This window comes from Bombina bombina, chromosome 8 (genome assembly GCF_027579735.1).
Source record: "Bombina bombina isolate aBomBom1 chromosome 8, aBomBom1.pri, whole genome shotgun sequence".
NCBI lineage: Eukaryota > Metazoa > Chordata > Amphibia > Anura > Bombinatoridae > Bombina > Bombina bombina.
In genome coordinates, this window is record NC_069506.1 from 223,959,765 (window position 1) to 223,974,538 (window position 14,774).

At 36.4% G+C, this 14,774-nt stretch overlaps 1 protein-coding gene across 7 annotated transcripts in view; it reads left to right on the forward strand.

Annotated features, from left to right (window-relative positions):
* Nucleotides 1-10,672, forward strand: part of LOC128638955 (guanylate-binding protein 1) — a 52,681-nt gene extending 42,009 nt beyond the window's left edge. For all 7 annotated transcript variants that reach the window (XM_053691090.1, XM_053691089.1, XM_053691095.1 and 4 more), the window contains 2 exons: nt 5,489-5,682; nt 10,424-10,672. In XM_053691090.1, the coding sequence (XP_053547065.1) occupies nt 5,489-5,682; nt 10,424-10,600 (371 nt within the window). In that variant the 3' untranslated portion in view covers nt 10,601-10,672. The remainder of the gene's footprint in view (nt 1-5,488; nt 5,683-10,423) is intronic.
* Nucleotides 10,673-14,774: the final 4,102 nt, after the last annotated feature.

The window sequence follows — 14,774 nt, forward strand, 5'->3', positions numbered from 1 at the left end:
TCAAAAGCACTCCGGTTTATTGGCAAAATTGTTTACCAAACGTTTCGGCTCACACACGAGCCTTTGTCAATGGTGTACAAAACCAAATGTGAAAACTTAAACACAAACACACCTTAAATACCCACCCAGCCCAAGTGATAGACCAATCAGAGAATGTAACCGCGGCACACCCACTCTCACAGACCTAGACAGCTTTTTGCCGGGCTCAATGTGGGCGTCACGTGACGTCATCACGTTACCGCCGTCCTGTGTGTAACCAAGGAAAACATGCGTAACCATGGAGACAATGCATAAACAAAGGTATTGTGCGGGTGCGCTGGCGGGTAAGACTCTGATGGGAAACAATATATCAATTACTCAAACAGTGATTTAAATACCCCTACATAAAAATACAATACTGGAATAGGTATCTTATCTATATGCAACATTGAGACAGACCTAATATGTAGCTTATAAGACAAATAGCGCTACCGAAACCCAAAGTATAAAAAACTAATGACACAGCCCTCTATACTCATGGCATCAAGGCATGTGAGGAGGTAGCAGGTGAGGGCGAAGAGACAATCTAAAGCCCCCATATATATTCAAGCAGGTATACATTGCATCATGCCAGTGGAGTAGGTAGAACTTAAGTCCTGGATGACTCCCAATAGTTCACATCTCATTTGTGTTTATACCAACAGCCAAAGTCTATGTTGACATTCAGGCCTCGAGGGGCAACTGTGTCCAATGTGAAGATCCAACGGGATTCCATTCTTAGTAGTGCCAGTCCTCGATCCTGGCTGCAACACAGAGTCCGTCCGTGGGATCCATACCTGCTTTACTATATATATATATATATATATATATATATATATATATATATATATATATATATATATACATACACATATATATATACAGTGGGGAAAAAAAGTATTTAGTCAGCCACCAATTGTGAAAGTTCTCCCACTTAAGAAGATGAGAGAGGCCTGTAATTTTCATCAAAGGTATACCTCAACTATGAGAGACAAAATGTGGAAACAAATCCAGACAATCACATTGTCTGATTTGGAAAGAATTTATTTGCAAATTATGGTGGAAACTAAGTATTTAGTCAATATCAAAAGTTCATCTCAATACTTTGTTATATATCCTTTGTTGGCAATGACAGAGGTCAAACGTTTTCTGTAAGTCTTCACAAGGTTGTCACACACTGTTGCTGGTATGTTGGCCCATTCCTGCATGCAGATCTCCTCTAGAGCAGTGATGTTTTGGGGCTGTCGCTGGGCAACACAGACTTTCAATTCCCTCCAAAGGTTTTCTATGGGGTTGAGATCTGGAGACTGTCTAGGCCACTCCAGGACCTTGAAATGCTTCTTACGAAGCCACTCCTTCATTGCCCGGGTGGTGTGTTTGGGATCATTGTCATGCTGAAAGACCCAGCCACATTTCATCTTCAATGCCCTTGCTGATGGAAGGAGGTTTGCACTCAAAATTTCACGATACATGGCCCCATTCATTCTTTCATGTACATGGATCAGTCGTCCTGTTCCCTTTGCAGAGAAACAGCCCCAAAGCATGATGTTGCCACCCCCATGTTTCACAGTAGGTATGGTGTTCTCTCTCCTCCAAACACGACAAGTTGTGTTTCTACCAAACAGTTCTACTTTGGTTTCATCTGACCATATGACATTCTCCCAATCTGCTTCTGGATCATCCAAATGCTCTCTAGCATACTTCAGACGGGCACGGACATGTACTGGCTTAAGCAGGGGGACACGTCTGGCACTGCAGGATCTGAGTCCCTGGCAGCGTAGTGTGTTACTGATGGTAGCCTTTGTTACGTTGGTACAACTCTCTGCAGGTCATTCACTAGGTCCCCCTGTGTGGTTCTGGGATGTTTGCTCACCGTTCTTGTGATCATTTTGACCCCATGGGGTGAGATCTTGCATGGAGCCCCAGATCGAGGGAGATTATCAGTGGTCTTGTATGTCTTCCATTTTCTAATTATTGCTCCCACTGTTGATTTCTTCACACCAAGCTGCTTGCCTATTGCAGATTCAGTCTTCCCAGCCTGGTACAGGTCTACAATTTTGTTTCTGGTCTCCTTCGACAGCTCTTTGGTCTTCACCATAGTGGAGTTTGGAGTGTGACTGTTTGAGGTTGTGGACAGGTGTCTTTTATGCTGATAACAAGTTCAAACAGGTGCCATTAATACAGGTAATGAGTGGAGGACAGAGGAGCCTCTTAAAGAAGAAGATACAGGTATGTGAGAGCCAGAAATCTTGCTTGTTTGTAGGTGACCAAATACTTACTTCCACATTTTGTCTCTCATAGTTGAGGTATACCTATGATGAAAATTACAGGCCTCTCTCATCTTCTTAAGTGGGAGAACTTGCACAATTGGTGGCTGACTAAATACTTTTTTCCCCACTGTATATATATATATATATATATATATATATATATATATATATATATATAAAGCAGAAATAGAAATCAACACCCTATAACCCTATAACCAAAACACTAGGAGTGCCAGTGTCCCCACTTGTACACTCCTAATGTTAGAACACAAAGAGAGGTATGTGTGAAGAGATTGGAAAAAAAGCGCAGGTAAAGGATACTGAGAGACTCTCAGCTTAGGAGCTTATAAATGAAATAAAATAAACGGAGTGTGGTAGCATTAAGTCTACTATCTATGAACCACCTACACTCAAATAATATGTTCACAAAATGTGCAAAACATGCAAATAAATTGAATTTAATAGTGGTCTGAATAAAAGCTCTAAAAACAATTGATACAAATATATATATATATATATATATATATATATATATATATATATATATATATATATATACAACATATATGTAAATGTCCAGCAGAGCCAAAAAAAACTATTCAGTATATATATATATGTCAATATACACATAAAAAAACAACACAAAACAAAGATCAGAATGATTACATTGATTACAATAAGAATATAAAGTAATCTAGCTAACAATGGTTTGGGAAATATGCCACAAATAAATCCCAATTTTTTCTTGCCCAGTTTCATGGCATGAATGATATAATAAAATGATATAATAATGAAATAAAAGTAAGTAATGATATAATACAAGTATATTCTTACTTTTATTATATTATTTTATCATTCATGCCATGATACTGGGCTAGATAAATTTGGGATTTATTTGTGGCATATTTCCCAAACCATTGTTAGCTAGATTACTTTATATTCTTATTGTAATCAATGTAATCATTCTCTCTTTGTTTTGTGTTTTTGTATGTGTATATTGACATATATATACTGAATAGTTTTTTAGCGCTGCTGCACATTTACATATATTTTGTGCGTGTATATATTATATATATATATATATATATATATATATATATATATATATATATATATATATATATATATATTTATCAATTGTTTTAGAGCTTTTATTCAGACCTCTATTACATTCAATTTTTTTGCATGTTTAGCACAGACACATTTTGTAACATATTATTTGAGTGTAGGTGGTTCATAGATAGTAGACTTACTGCTACCACACTCAGTTTATTTTATCTCATTTATAAGCTTCTAAGCTGATAGTCTCTCAGTATACTTTACCTGTGCCTGTTTCCAGTCTCTTCACACACACACACACACACACACACACACACATATATATATATATATATATATATATATATATAAATATTACACATTTGTTATTGCCTAATTTAACATTCATTAAACCATTGACTGCTCCAGAGCATAAATACACAATGCACTACAGTATGACTTGAGAACCAAGAGGTTGTGAAATATATTTTTCTTTGTTTAAATCTGGAATGGTCAACTGGTGCTCCTAGGTTTTGTGGTCCACAGGGAAAAGTGAAACAAAAAATAAGTGCCTTGGGGTGCTCTGGCAAAAAGGTGGCACACAAGAGGCCTCTGGAGTAGCAATAAGGAGTAGGTATTGGCGAATGTGCTGACAGTGTTATTTGTTTGGTAGAACGAATACTCCTGTGGGCTATTTTCGTTTTTTTAATCTTGCAAAACATTCTCCCATCCCTAATAAGGAGTGGAGAACAGTAGATAGAGGACACTGCAGCCTTACTTAAATCTAGTGCCCCTCAACATATGTTATGATGTGTGTGTTTAATAGCCATAAATGTATATGAGGCACTTAAAGGGACATGAGACGCCCTTTTTTCCCCCCCAATGATTTATACAATATAAAAAAAATAATAATACTTCTATCATGCATAGGTAGGTAGTGTGCCCATGCCTGGAGCCGTAAATGGCAGCCGTTTTGTAAGAATGATTTTAATAATGTTATAAATTGTGCAAACATGTATAACATTGTTAAATACATTCTACCAAAACTGCTGCTATATAATTCCCCAGCCACATGTATGTGACCTACCAAGGTACTGTATGTTTATTTTTATTTTATTATATGCTCTGTCTGAATGATACATTAACAATTTTGAGTTTCAAGTGATTTTAAGGCTTCTAAAATATTGATCTGCAGCCCATGGGGTCAATTTATCAAGCTCCATACGGAGCCTGATGCCACCTTGTTTCGGCTCGCCGGTAACAGAAGTTATGAAGCAGCGGTCTAAAGGCCGCTGCTCCATAACCTGTCCACCTGCTTTGAGGCAGCGGACAGACATCAACCCGATCGAATATGATCCGCTTGATTGACACCCCCTGCTAGCAGCCGATTGGCCGCAAATCTGCAGGGGCGGTATTGCACTAGCAGTTCACAAGAACTGCTGGTGCAATGATAAATGCTGACAGCTTAAGCTGTCGGCATTTATCGATGTGCGGCGGACATGATACGCTACATTGTATCATGTGCGTCCGCACAACAATAAATTGACCCCCATGTGTTAAAGAGATACTAAACCCAATTTTTTTCTTTCATAATTCAGATAGAGCATGTCATTTTAAGCAACTTTCTATTTTACTTCTATTATCAATTTTCTTCATTCTCTTGCTACCTTTATTTAAAAAGCAGCAATGCAAAGCTTAGGAGCCGGCCCATTTTAGGTTCAGAACCCTGGATAGCATTTGCTTATTGGTGGCTACATTTACCCACCAATCAGCAAGCATAACCCAGGTTCTGAACCAAAAATAAGCTGGCTCCTAAGCTATACATTCCTTCTTTTAAAATAAAGATAGTAAGAAAACTAAGAAAAATTGACAATAGGAGTAAATTAGAAAGTTGCTTAAAATTACATGCTCTATCTGAATCATTAAAGAAAAGAAAAAAACTGGGTTTAGTGTCCCTTTATGACATGGCCCATTAATGGTGTAGAGCTCACTTTATTTTATAGAAACAATCACAAAACATTAATTTGAATATACAACCTTATGAAAACAATATGTAACACAAATACACCTATCAAGTTTCCATACATAACATATAAATTGCTGGCAATACAACTGGTTCGTTTTTATTAGAAGAAATCATTCTCACTACAAATCTTTCTCAGAGCAAAGAGCTCAGGCAGAGGCTGCAAACAGGGAAAAACAGATATTGGAAGAAAATAAGAAATGTTTAGAGAAACAAATGGAGGATCAGAAGAGATCCTTTAAAGAACAGGAGGAAATGATGTTGCAGAAAATGGAAGAAGAGAGGAAAAAGATCATAGCAGAAAATGAATGGCTCATCAAAGAGAAACTAAAGGTACAAATGTTTCACACCCAACATAAGGAACTGAAAATGCTCATGCTTAAAAAAACAGTAAAGCAACTCATCGCCTCTTTCCTGTTTCCTCTCTTTGTCTCCCTCTATCTCTTTCCCTTTTCCTCTTGCTTTTTCTATTTCAAATTTGGCATTTGGAGGATAAACTTTCTACATTAAACGGATATTACGGTCAAGATGCACATAGATGAATTACATGTTTGAATAGAAACATATTTGCAATATACATGTATTGGCAAAAATGCTTCTAGTAAACGTTATCACTAGTTTAGTGTTAGCATTTTTCTCTGCACAAACATGTGAAGCATAGAAAGATATTCTCAGTGCACCAGCATTTTAAATACTCCAGCTGCTCAGAGCACCAGTGGGGCTTGTATCATGTTCGCAATTAACAAATTCAATTATTACCAGATGGTACAAGCACCTTAGGCTTTGTGAGCATGTATTGTGTTTAAAATGCTGGTGCACGGTGCATACTTAAATACACTTTTGAAACAGCTATAGCTTTTATTAGAAGCATTTTTGCTAATACATGTATATTACAAAAAAAGCTTCTATTAGAAACTTAAATGCATCCACATGGATTACAATTTTAGTTGGAATGTCCCTTTAAGTATTGTTTTTTAAGAGCTCTTAAAACAGTTAGGTCTTATAATTTGATACCATCCCTTCAAATTTAAAAGTTTAGCAGTTAAATGCAAATAACATTAACAAAACTATATACAGGAAGGATCTGCTTCAGATCTGCCAATAAGAAACAAAAAGCTTGTGCAGACATTCAAGGAACCAAGTAAATCAGTTCAATGATAGAAGAACGTGTAAATGCGCATTTACACGTTCTTCTATCATTGTATCTTTTCTACACTGTATTTTTGGGAACAGAGTAGTGTTTATGCAGGGGTAAGACTTGCGCACCAATTCCTTTCCATATTTTTACAAGTAAATCAGTTCAGTTGTACTGTATATATAACCAGGGATATGCAAGGTGTCCGTACACGGACACTGGTGTCCGTGACTGGCCCTTGCAGTGTCCGCCACCCATTTTGCTGTGGGGAGGGAGGAGTAAGACAGATGAATACTGCTCCTGACTCCTCCTTAACACATGCGGCGCCACGTTTTGTGGCCACTCCCACATTATGCCGCTTAGTACCAGAAAATGACTCTGAGTGAGACAGAGAGAGAGGGAAGATTCAAGAAGCAAGCTGCCACTGTGTCCCTGGAGCTTTATATGCAAAGGTAAAGCACTTTAACCAGCACCTGAGGTTTATTCTAAGTAGTATTTAAATAGAAAGAAAAGATATAGTAAGGTTGTGAATCATAACCTTAGTATATCTTTTCTTTCTGATTAAATAATAGGAAAGGGAAAATATTTAGTGAGAATAAAATTAGTGGCTTGTCAAGAGACTGCTAGCAATATTGGGTGATAAGTTATGGAATAAATAAAGCCTGAGTGAAATACTGGATGTGTATCTGCATCTGTATAATAACACCCAGCTCTATACAAAGACACAGAAGTGACACTGGCACATGGGTATAGCCAGACAAGAGCTGGTTATAGGGTCAGTAGTATCTGCATCAGTATAATAACACCAAGCACTATATAATGACACAGTAGTGACACTGGCACATGTGTATAGCCAGACAAGGGCTGGTTATGGGATCAGTGGTATCTGCATCAGTTTAATAACACCCAGCTATATACAAAGACACAGAAGTGACACTGGCTCATGGGTATAGCCAGAGGAGACCTGGTTATAGGATCAGTGGTATCTGCATCTGTATAATAACACCCAGCTCTATACAAAGACACAGAAGTGACACTGGCTCATGGCTCATGTGTATAGCCAGACAAGGGCTGGTTATAGGATCAGTGGTATCTGCATCAGTTTAATAAAATTCAGCACTAAAAAATAATAGTTTTAATTGTAAATGTACCTTGGTGTCCTTCACTAAAGGTCTTTACTTTAGAAAATGTCCGCCACAGCCTTGGCTCGTGCCTATCCCTGTATATAACATGTCTATGCTAAATATTTCTTTTTTTTTTCTTGCACACATGCCAAAATAAGATGCAAACATTCAGAACACAGTTGCATGCATTCATTTTTATTTTACTGGATCATACATTATTTTATAAACATTTATCTATGACTTTATAACTTTTTAAGATGAGCATTATGCCGAATTGTACATGTTCAGTCAGTTATTCCATAATTTATTGATGATAAAATAGCTTAGGTTTGCTTATATATACACACATTAAATGTTAAAATAAATAATAGAAAGAAAAAAAATAAGCGTAATTTACAAATGCAGTTTATGTGCTGAGCTACAAACAGACCCATGATGACCAAAAAAAATTCAAAAACTTCTAGTGAGGGTAATTCCAAGCGTACAACAAACACTAGGATTTACCAACACAAACAATAAACGTTAGTTTCTCTCTTCGTTCGTAAAAAACTATGTTAAACTCACCCTATCTGTAAGGAAAGAAGATCGCTAACACAGCGCCTCTGGCTACCCACGGCACAGCGTTTTCTCCAATGAGGTGACGTTTATCACCTTGACCAATAGCCGTGCTAGGATGTCAGTTGAACAGGTGCACATGGTCTGCAGGAGCTGATTTTAAAAGCTGGTGTAAAATATTTACACAAGGCATTAATCAGCCTATAACTGAATGTGGGTGATCATAAATAAATGATTCTCTATACTGCATTAAACGGACAGTAAAGTCAAATGTTTTCGCAATTGAGATAGAACATGCAATCTTATAAAACTTTCCAATGGACTTATTTGATCTAATTTGCTTTGTTCTCTTTGTATCCTTTGTTATAAAGCATACTTAGGTAGGCTCAGGAGCAGCAATCCACTACTGGGAGCTAGCTGCTTATTTGTGGCTTCACATATATGCCTCTAGATTTGTTCAGCTAGCTCCCATAGTGCATGGCTGCTTTGATAATAGAAGTACAATGGAAAGTTGTTTAAAATTACATGCTCTATCTAAATAAAAAAATTATTGGGTTTCATGTCCCTTTAATTCCTGTTGTAAAATGTTTAACTACTACCTCCATCACCGCATTAACTTAATCTGCCACTGAACCAGACCCCCACCCAGATTAAACCCCAAACTATAGTTTACCTGCACCCCACTGCTATTAAACCTCTCTACAGCAGGCCTGATCCAACCACCTCAATTAAAACCTTATTTCCCTGCAGCTGCATCTCCCAAAATTATAAAAATGGGAGGAGACTTCCCTGAGGCCCATTGGTGATTTGAGGGTGGGGCCACAATGGGAGGGGAGAAACCGGTTGTGTTTTGGGTGGAGTTACATAGAAACTGATTTTGACAGAAGATAAGAAGCATAGGCTCAACAAGTTTGTCCAAAATGCCATAAAAGTTGATATTTTTCTAGTTCGTAAGATAGCCTTATGCTTATCCCAGTCATTCTTAAAATTCCCCACAGTGTTTATCTTTACAACCTCTGGTGTGTCATGGGTAATTTTGAGCCAAGTGTAGCAGTAGAGGATCTAGTCAGAGTGGTGGTGGGAAAGGCAAGGGATGATCATAGTTGGGGGGCACATGAGGGGTCCAGCCACTAAGTGCTTCACCTGCAACACTACTGCTTCCCTGATGCCCCACTGTAATGAATTATTTTTGCCAATTACCCAGTGCCACCCATTGCTAACAAAAGCCTTACCATGACTGACCTGATCTCTCCCCATAATAAGCCTAAAGCAATTCTTTCCCCTTGACCGTAAACCAATGCAATATCCTCTAAAACTCAGCAAAACTACACCTATATAATCCTCCACCAGCAAACACCTGCTACATTATTCCAACTGATAAACCACCCTCTGTGGATATGTAAAGAATAAATTAATAATAGAATAAATACAATTATTGCTAGGTTTAAATCTCTAGGAGAAATTATGGATACGCAAATATGTCAACTAAGTTTATACAAACATGCAATGCTATAGTTTCCACAATGCACATTTTACTACACATGCTTAAGCATGAGAATAGTATCTATAAGAAAGCATAATATCATGTAGATATGGGGGCCCATTTATCAAGCTCCGGATGGAGCTTGAGGGCCCGTGTGCAGGCTCGCCAGAAACACCAGTTATGAAGCAGCGGTCTAAAGACCGCTGCTCCATAACCTGTCCGCCTGCTCTGAGCAGCCGGACAGACATCTCCGCAATTCAAACCGATTGAGTACGATCGGGTTGATTGACACCCCCTGCTAACGGCCGATTGGCCGCGAATCTGCAGGGGGCGGCGTTGCACCAGCAGCTCACAAGAGCTGCTGGTGCAATGCTGAATACGGAGAGCGTATTGCTCTTCGCATTCAGTGAGGTCTGTCAGACCTGATCCGCACTGTCGGATCAGGTCCGACAGACCTTTGTTAAATAGGCCCCATGGAGTCTATCTAAAGTTGATAACTTTAACAAAATGGCCACAATCGCCTCATGACTTATGTGTAGGAAGAAAATTTCCTTTAATTATACCCTAACATTTACACCAAACTAATTATTGCACAAAATTGTCTTTCTTTTTGTACCTATTTTCTTCTGATAAATTGGGTTCACAGTCACAGAAATTTGGAAAATATTTTAGAACCTGATTGGCTTAAACTAACGTTGCCTTTAATAGCAATTTATATCTTGTTTTGCTCTGACAGTATTTAATTAACTTACTGAACCTTTCATACTGGTTTTGCAGGAACAAGAAGCCATGTTGAAAGAAGGATTTAACAAACAATGTGATATGCTGTCCGATCAGATTAATTCTCTGCGGAGGCAAAATGAAGAAGCATCCAGAGGCTCCATTTTTGGTGATATCTTAAGTGCAGTATTACCTGGAGCAGTGGGACAATTATTTGGCAGGCTGCTAAAATAGAATATCTATAATTCTATTAAAGAAATGGGGGGGGGGGTTAAATAAAAAATGAACTACTAAAACTAAAAATAATGTTTCTTTTTATATTGTGTTTGTGATACAACTGCATTTTAGTAACATTATATCATGTATAGATGAAGAATTATTAGGATTTTCAAATCTTCCCTGCTATTTTCAGAAATGCATAGTGGAACAATACTACTTTGGTATAGACCATGAAGACATATTTAGGATTAAAAGACCAAAAATACTTCTGGAGAAGCCACTGAAGTGCTTAAGCTTTGGTTCATCTTGTGCCAGTTGATGAATTTCCCCTCTACCGACACAATACTAATGCTCCCAGCCTTGTAAAAAAAAGTCTGTTGGTTCAAAGAAAGTAAAAAACTGTGGGCACGGCTGCCGATTTGCACCGAAGGGAAAAAAATCCTTATTAACTGCCATAAAAGAGTGATCGGTTATACAACCTGAATCAAGAGAAAAAGAATTTGCATTCCTGGATTGAATGCACCTTGTCCCACCACCACCACTTTCTCACTGCACAAGGGGTTGAATCTGCCTGCCCACTAACCGCCACCACCTCTGTACCATCTAGGTTTCTTGGCCATCAGATAACTCCTTAAGGGAAGAAAATGATAATGATAATAACAATAATAATTACAATTACTATATGACAACTGTTCTTAAAGAAGTCTCAACCTGTGCAAAATGGTTTTAGCAGCTTCTTGCAGCTATTTATAAACCCTTGTCTATTATGTCATCACAATAGCAAGTGTAGCACATTACCAGTATTTAGCTGTCTGTGCCTGGATGCAATGCAGGTGTGACTGGAGTTTAGCAGGTTGTTACAGCATGTGCATGGGTATAGAATGTCAGGGCAAAGATGATATTGAAAGGGATGTGTTCTTGACTGGGGAGGGCTCAAAGGTGTATTTGTGTGTGCATATGTGTGCATTTATATGTCTATATGTATATGTGTGTATTTGTATGTCTATATGTGTATGTGTGTATTTGTATATCTATATGTGTATGTGTGAATTTGTATGTCTATATGTGTATGCGTGTATTTGTATATCTATATGTGTATGTGTGTATTTGTATGTCTATATGTGTATGTTTGTAATTGTATGTCTATATGTGTATGTGTGTATTTGTATGTCTATATGTGTATGTGTATATCTATATGTGTATGTGTGAATTTGTATGTCTATATGTGTATGCGTGTATTTGTATATCTATATGTGTATGTGTGTATTTGTATGTCTATATGTGTATGTTTGTAATTGTATGTCTATATGTGTATGTGTGTATTTGTATGTCTATATGTGTATGTGTATGTCTATATGTGTATGTGTGTATTTGTATATCTATATGTGTATGTGTGAATTTGTATGTCTATATGTGTATGCGTGTATTTGTATGTCTATATGTGTATGTTTGTAATTGTATGTCTATATGTGTATGTGTGTATTTGTATGTCTGTATGTGTATGTGTGTATTTGTATGCCTGTATATGTGTGTATTTGTATATCTATATGTGTATGTGTGTAATTGTATATCTATATGTGCATATGTGTGTATTTGTATGTCTATATGTGTATGTGTGTAATTGTATGTCTATATGTGTATGTGTGTATTTGTATGTCTATATGTGTATGTGTATGTCTATATGTGTATGTGTGTATTTGTATATCTATATGTGTATGTGTGTATTTGTATGTCTATATGTGTATGTGTGTAATTGTATGTCTATATGTGTATGTGTGTATTTGTATGTCTATATGTGTATGTGTATGTCTATATGTGTATGTGTGTATTTGTATATCTATATGTGTATGTGTGAATTTGTATGTCTATATGTGTATGTGTATGTCTATATGTGTATGTGTGTATTTGTATGTCTATATGTGTATGTTTGTAATTGTATGTCTATATGTGTATGTGTGTATTTGTATGTCTGTATGTGTATGTGTGTATTTGTATGCCTGTATATGTGCATATGTGTGTATTTGTATGTCTATATGTGTATGTGTGTAATTGTATATCTATATGTGTATGTGCGTATTTGTATGTCTGTATATGTGCATATGTGTGTATTTGTATGTCTGTATGTGTATGTGTGTATTTGTATGTCTATATGTGTATGTGTGTATTTGTATGTCTATATGTGCATATGTGTGTATTTGTATGTCTATATGTTTATGTGTGTATTTGTATATCTTTATGTGTATGTGTGTATTTGTATGTCTATATGTGTATGTGTGTATTTGTATGTCTATATGTGTATGTGTGTAATTGTATGTCTGTATGTGTATGTGTGTATTTGTATGTCTGTATATGTGTGTATTTGTATATCTATATGTGTATGTGTGTAATTGTATATCTATATGTGCATATGTGTGTATTTGTATGTCTATATGTGTATGTGTGTAATTGTATGTCTATATGTGTATGTGTGTATTTGTATGTCTAAATTTGTGTAAGTGTGTAATTGTATGTCTGTATGTGTATGTGTGTATTTGTATGTCTGTATATGTGTGTATTTGTATGTCTATATGTGTATGTGTGTAATTGTATGTCTATATGTGTATGTGTGTATTTGTATGTCTATATGTGTATGTGTGTAATTGTATATCTATATGTGTATGTGTATATTTGTATGTCTATATGTGTATGTGTGTAATTGTATGTCTATATGTGTATGTGTGTAATTGTATGTCTATATGTGTATGTGTGTATTTGTATGTCTGTATGTGTATGTGTGTAATTGTATATCTATATGTGTATGTGTGTATTTGTATGTCTGTATGTGTATGTGAGTATTTGTATGTCTATATGTGTATGTGTGTATTTGTATGTCTGTATATGTGCATATGTGTGTATTTGTATATCTATATGTGTATGTGTGTAATTGTATATCTATATGTGTATGCGTGTATTTGTATGTCTATATGTGTATGTGTGCAATTGTATATCTATATGTGTATGTGTGTATTTGTATGTCTGTATATGTGCATATGTGTGTATTTGTATGTCTATATGTGTATGTGTGTATTTGTATGTCTGTATATGTGCATATGTGTGTATTTGTATATCTATATGTGTATGTGTGCAATTGTATATCTATATGTGTGTATTTGTATGTCTATATGTGTATGTTTTTATTTGAATGTCTGTATATGTGCATATGTGTGTATTTGTATATCTATATGTGTATGTGTATATTTGTATATCTATATGTGTATGTGTGCAATTGTATATCTATATGTGTATGTGTGTATTTGTATGTCTATATGTGTATGTGTGTATTTGTACGTCTATATGTGTATGTGTGCAATTGTATATCTATATGTGTATGTGTGTATTTGTATGTCTGTATATGTGTATGTGTGCAATTGTATATCTATATGTGTATGTGTGTATTTGTATGTCTATATGTGTATGTGTGTATTTGTATATCTATATGTGTATGTGTGCAATTGTATATCTATATGTGTATGTGAGTATTTGTATATCTATATGTGTATGTGTGCAATTGTATATCTACATGTGTATGTGTGTATTTGTATGTCTATATGTGTATGTGTGTATGTGCTTTAGTCCATCTTGTGCCAGTCGCTGAATTTCCCCTCTACCTATGCAATACTAATGTCCCCAGCCATGTAAAAAAAAAAAAAAGTTCTGTTTGGTGAAGGAAAACAAAACATTAGCATGACACTTGTAATCTAGTTCACAATACTAATGCCCCAGCCATTTTCTTCATCATTGTCCCAAATGCTGTATCTTGTGCCAGTTAACGAATTTCCCCGCTACTGACACAATACTAAAGCCCCCAGCCATGTAAAAAACAAAAAGTCTGTTGGTTCAAAGAAGGCAAGAAACCCTGAGCATGGTTGCCAATTTGCACCAAAGGGAAAAACTTCCTTCTTGACCACCATAAAAGAGCGATCAGTTATACAACCTGAACCAATGCTTATGCATAATTGTGGAGTAAGTGAGAAGGAAGTTAGGAAAGAGATGCACTTGTCCCATCTTGAATGTTGCCCCTGACAAGTTCTGTGTCTTTGTGCATGATGAGGTTATGCTGCTGGGAGCCTGCAACTTCCCCTACGGAGCAAGAGGACAAGAATGTTCTGGGACTGACAGTGGCTAAGTCCAATAAGGTAAAGCACAGTAA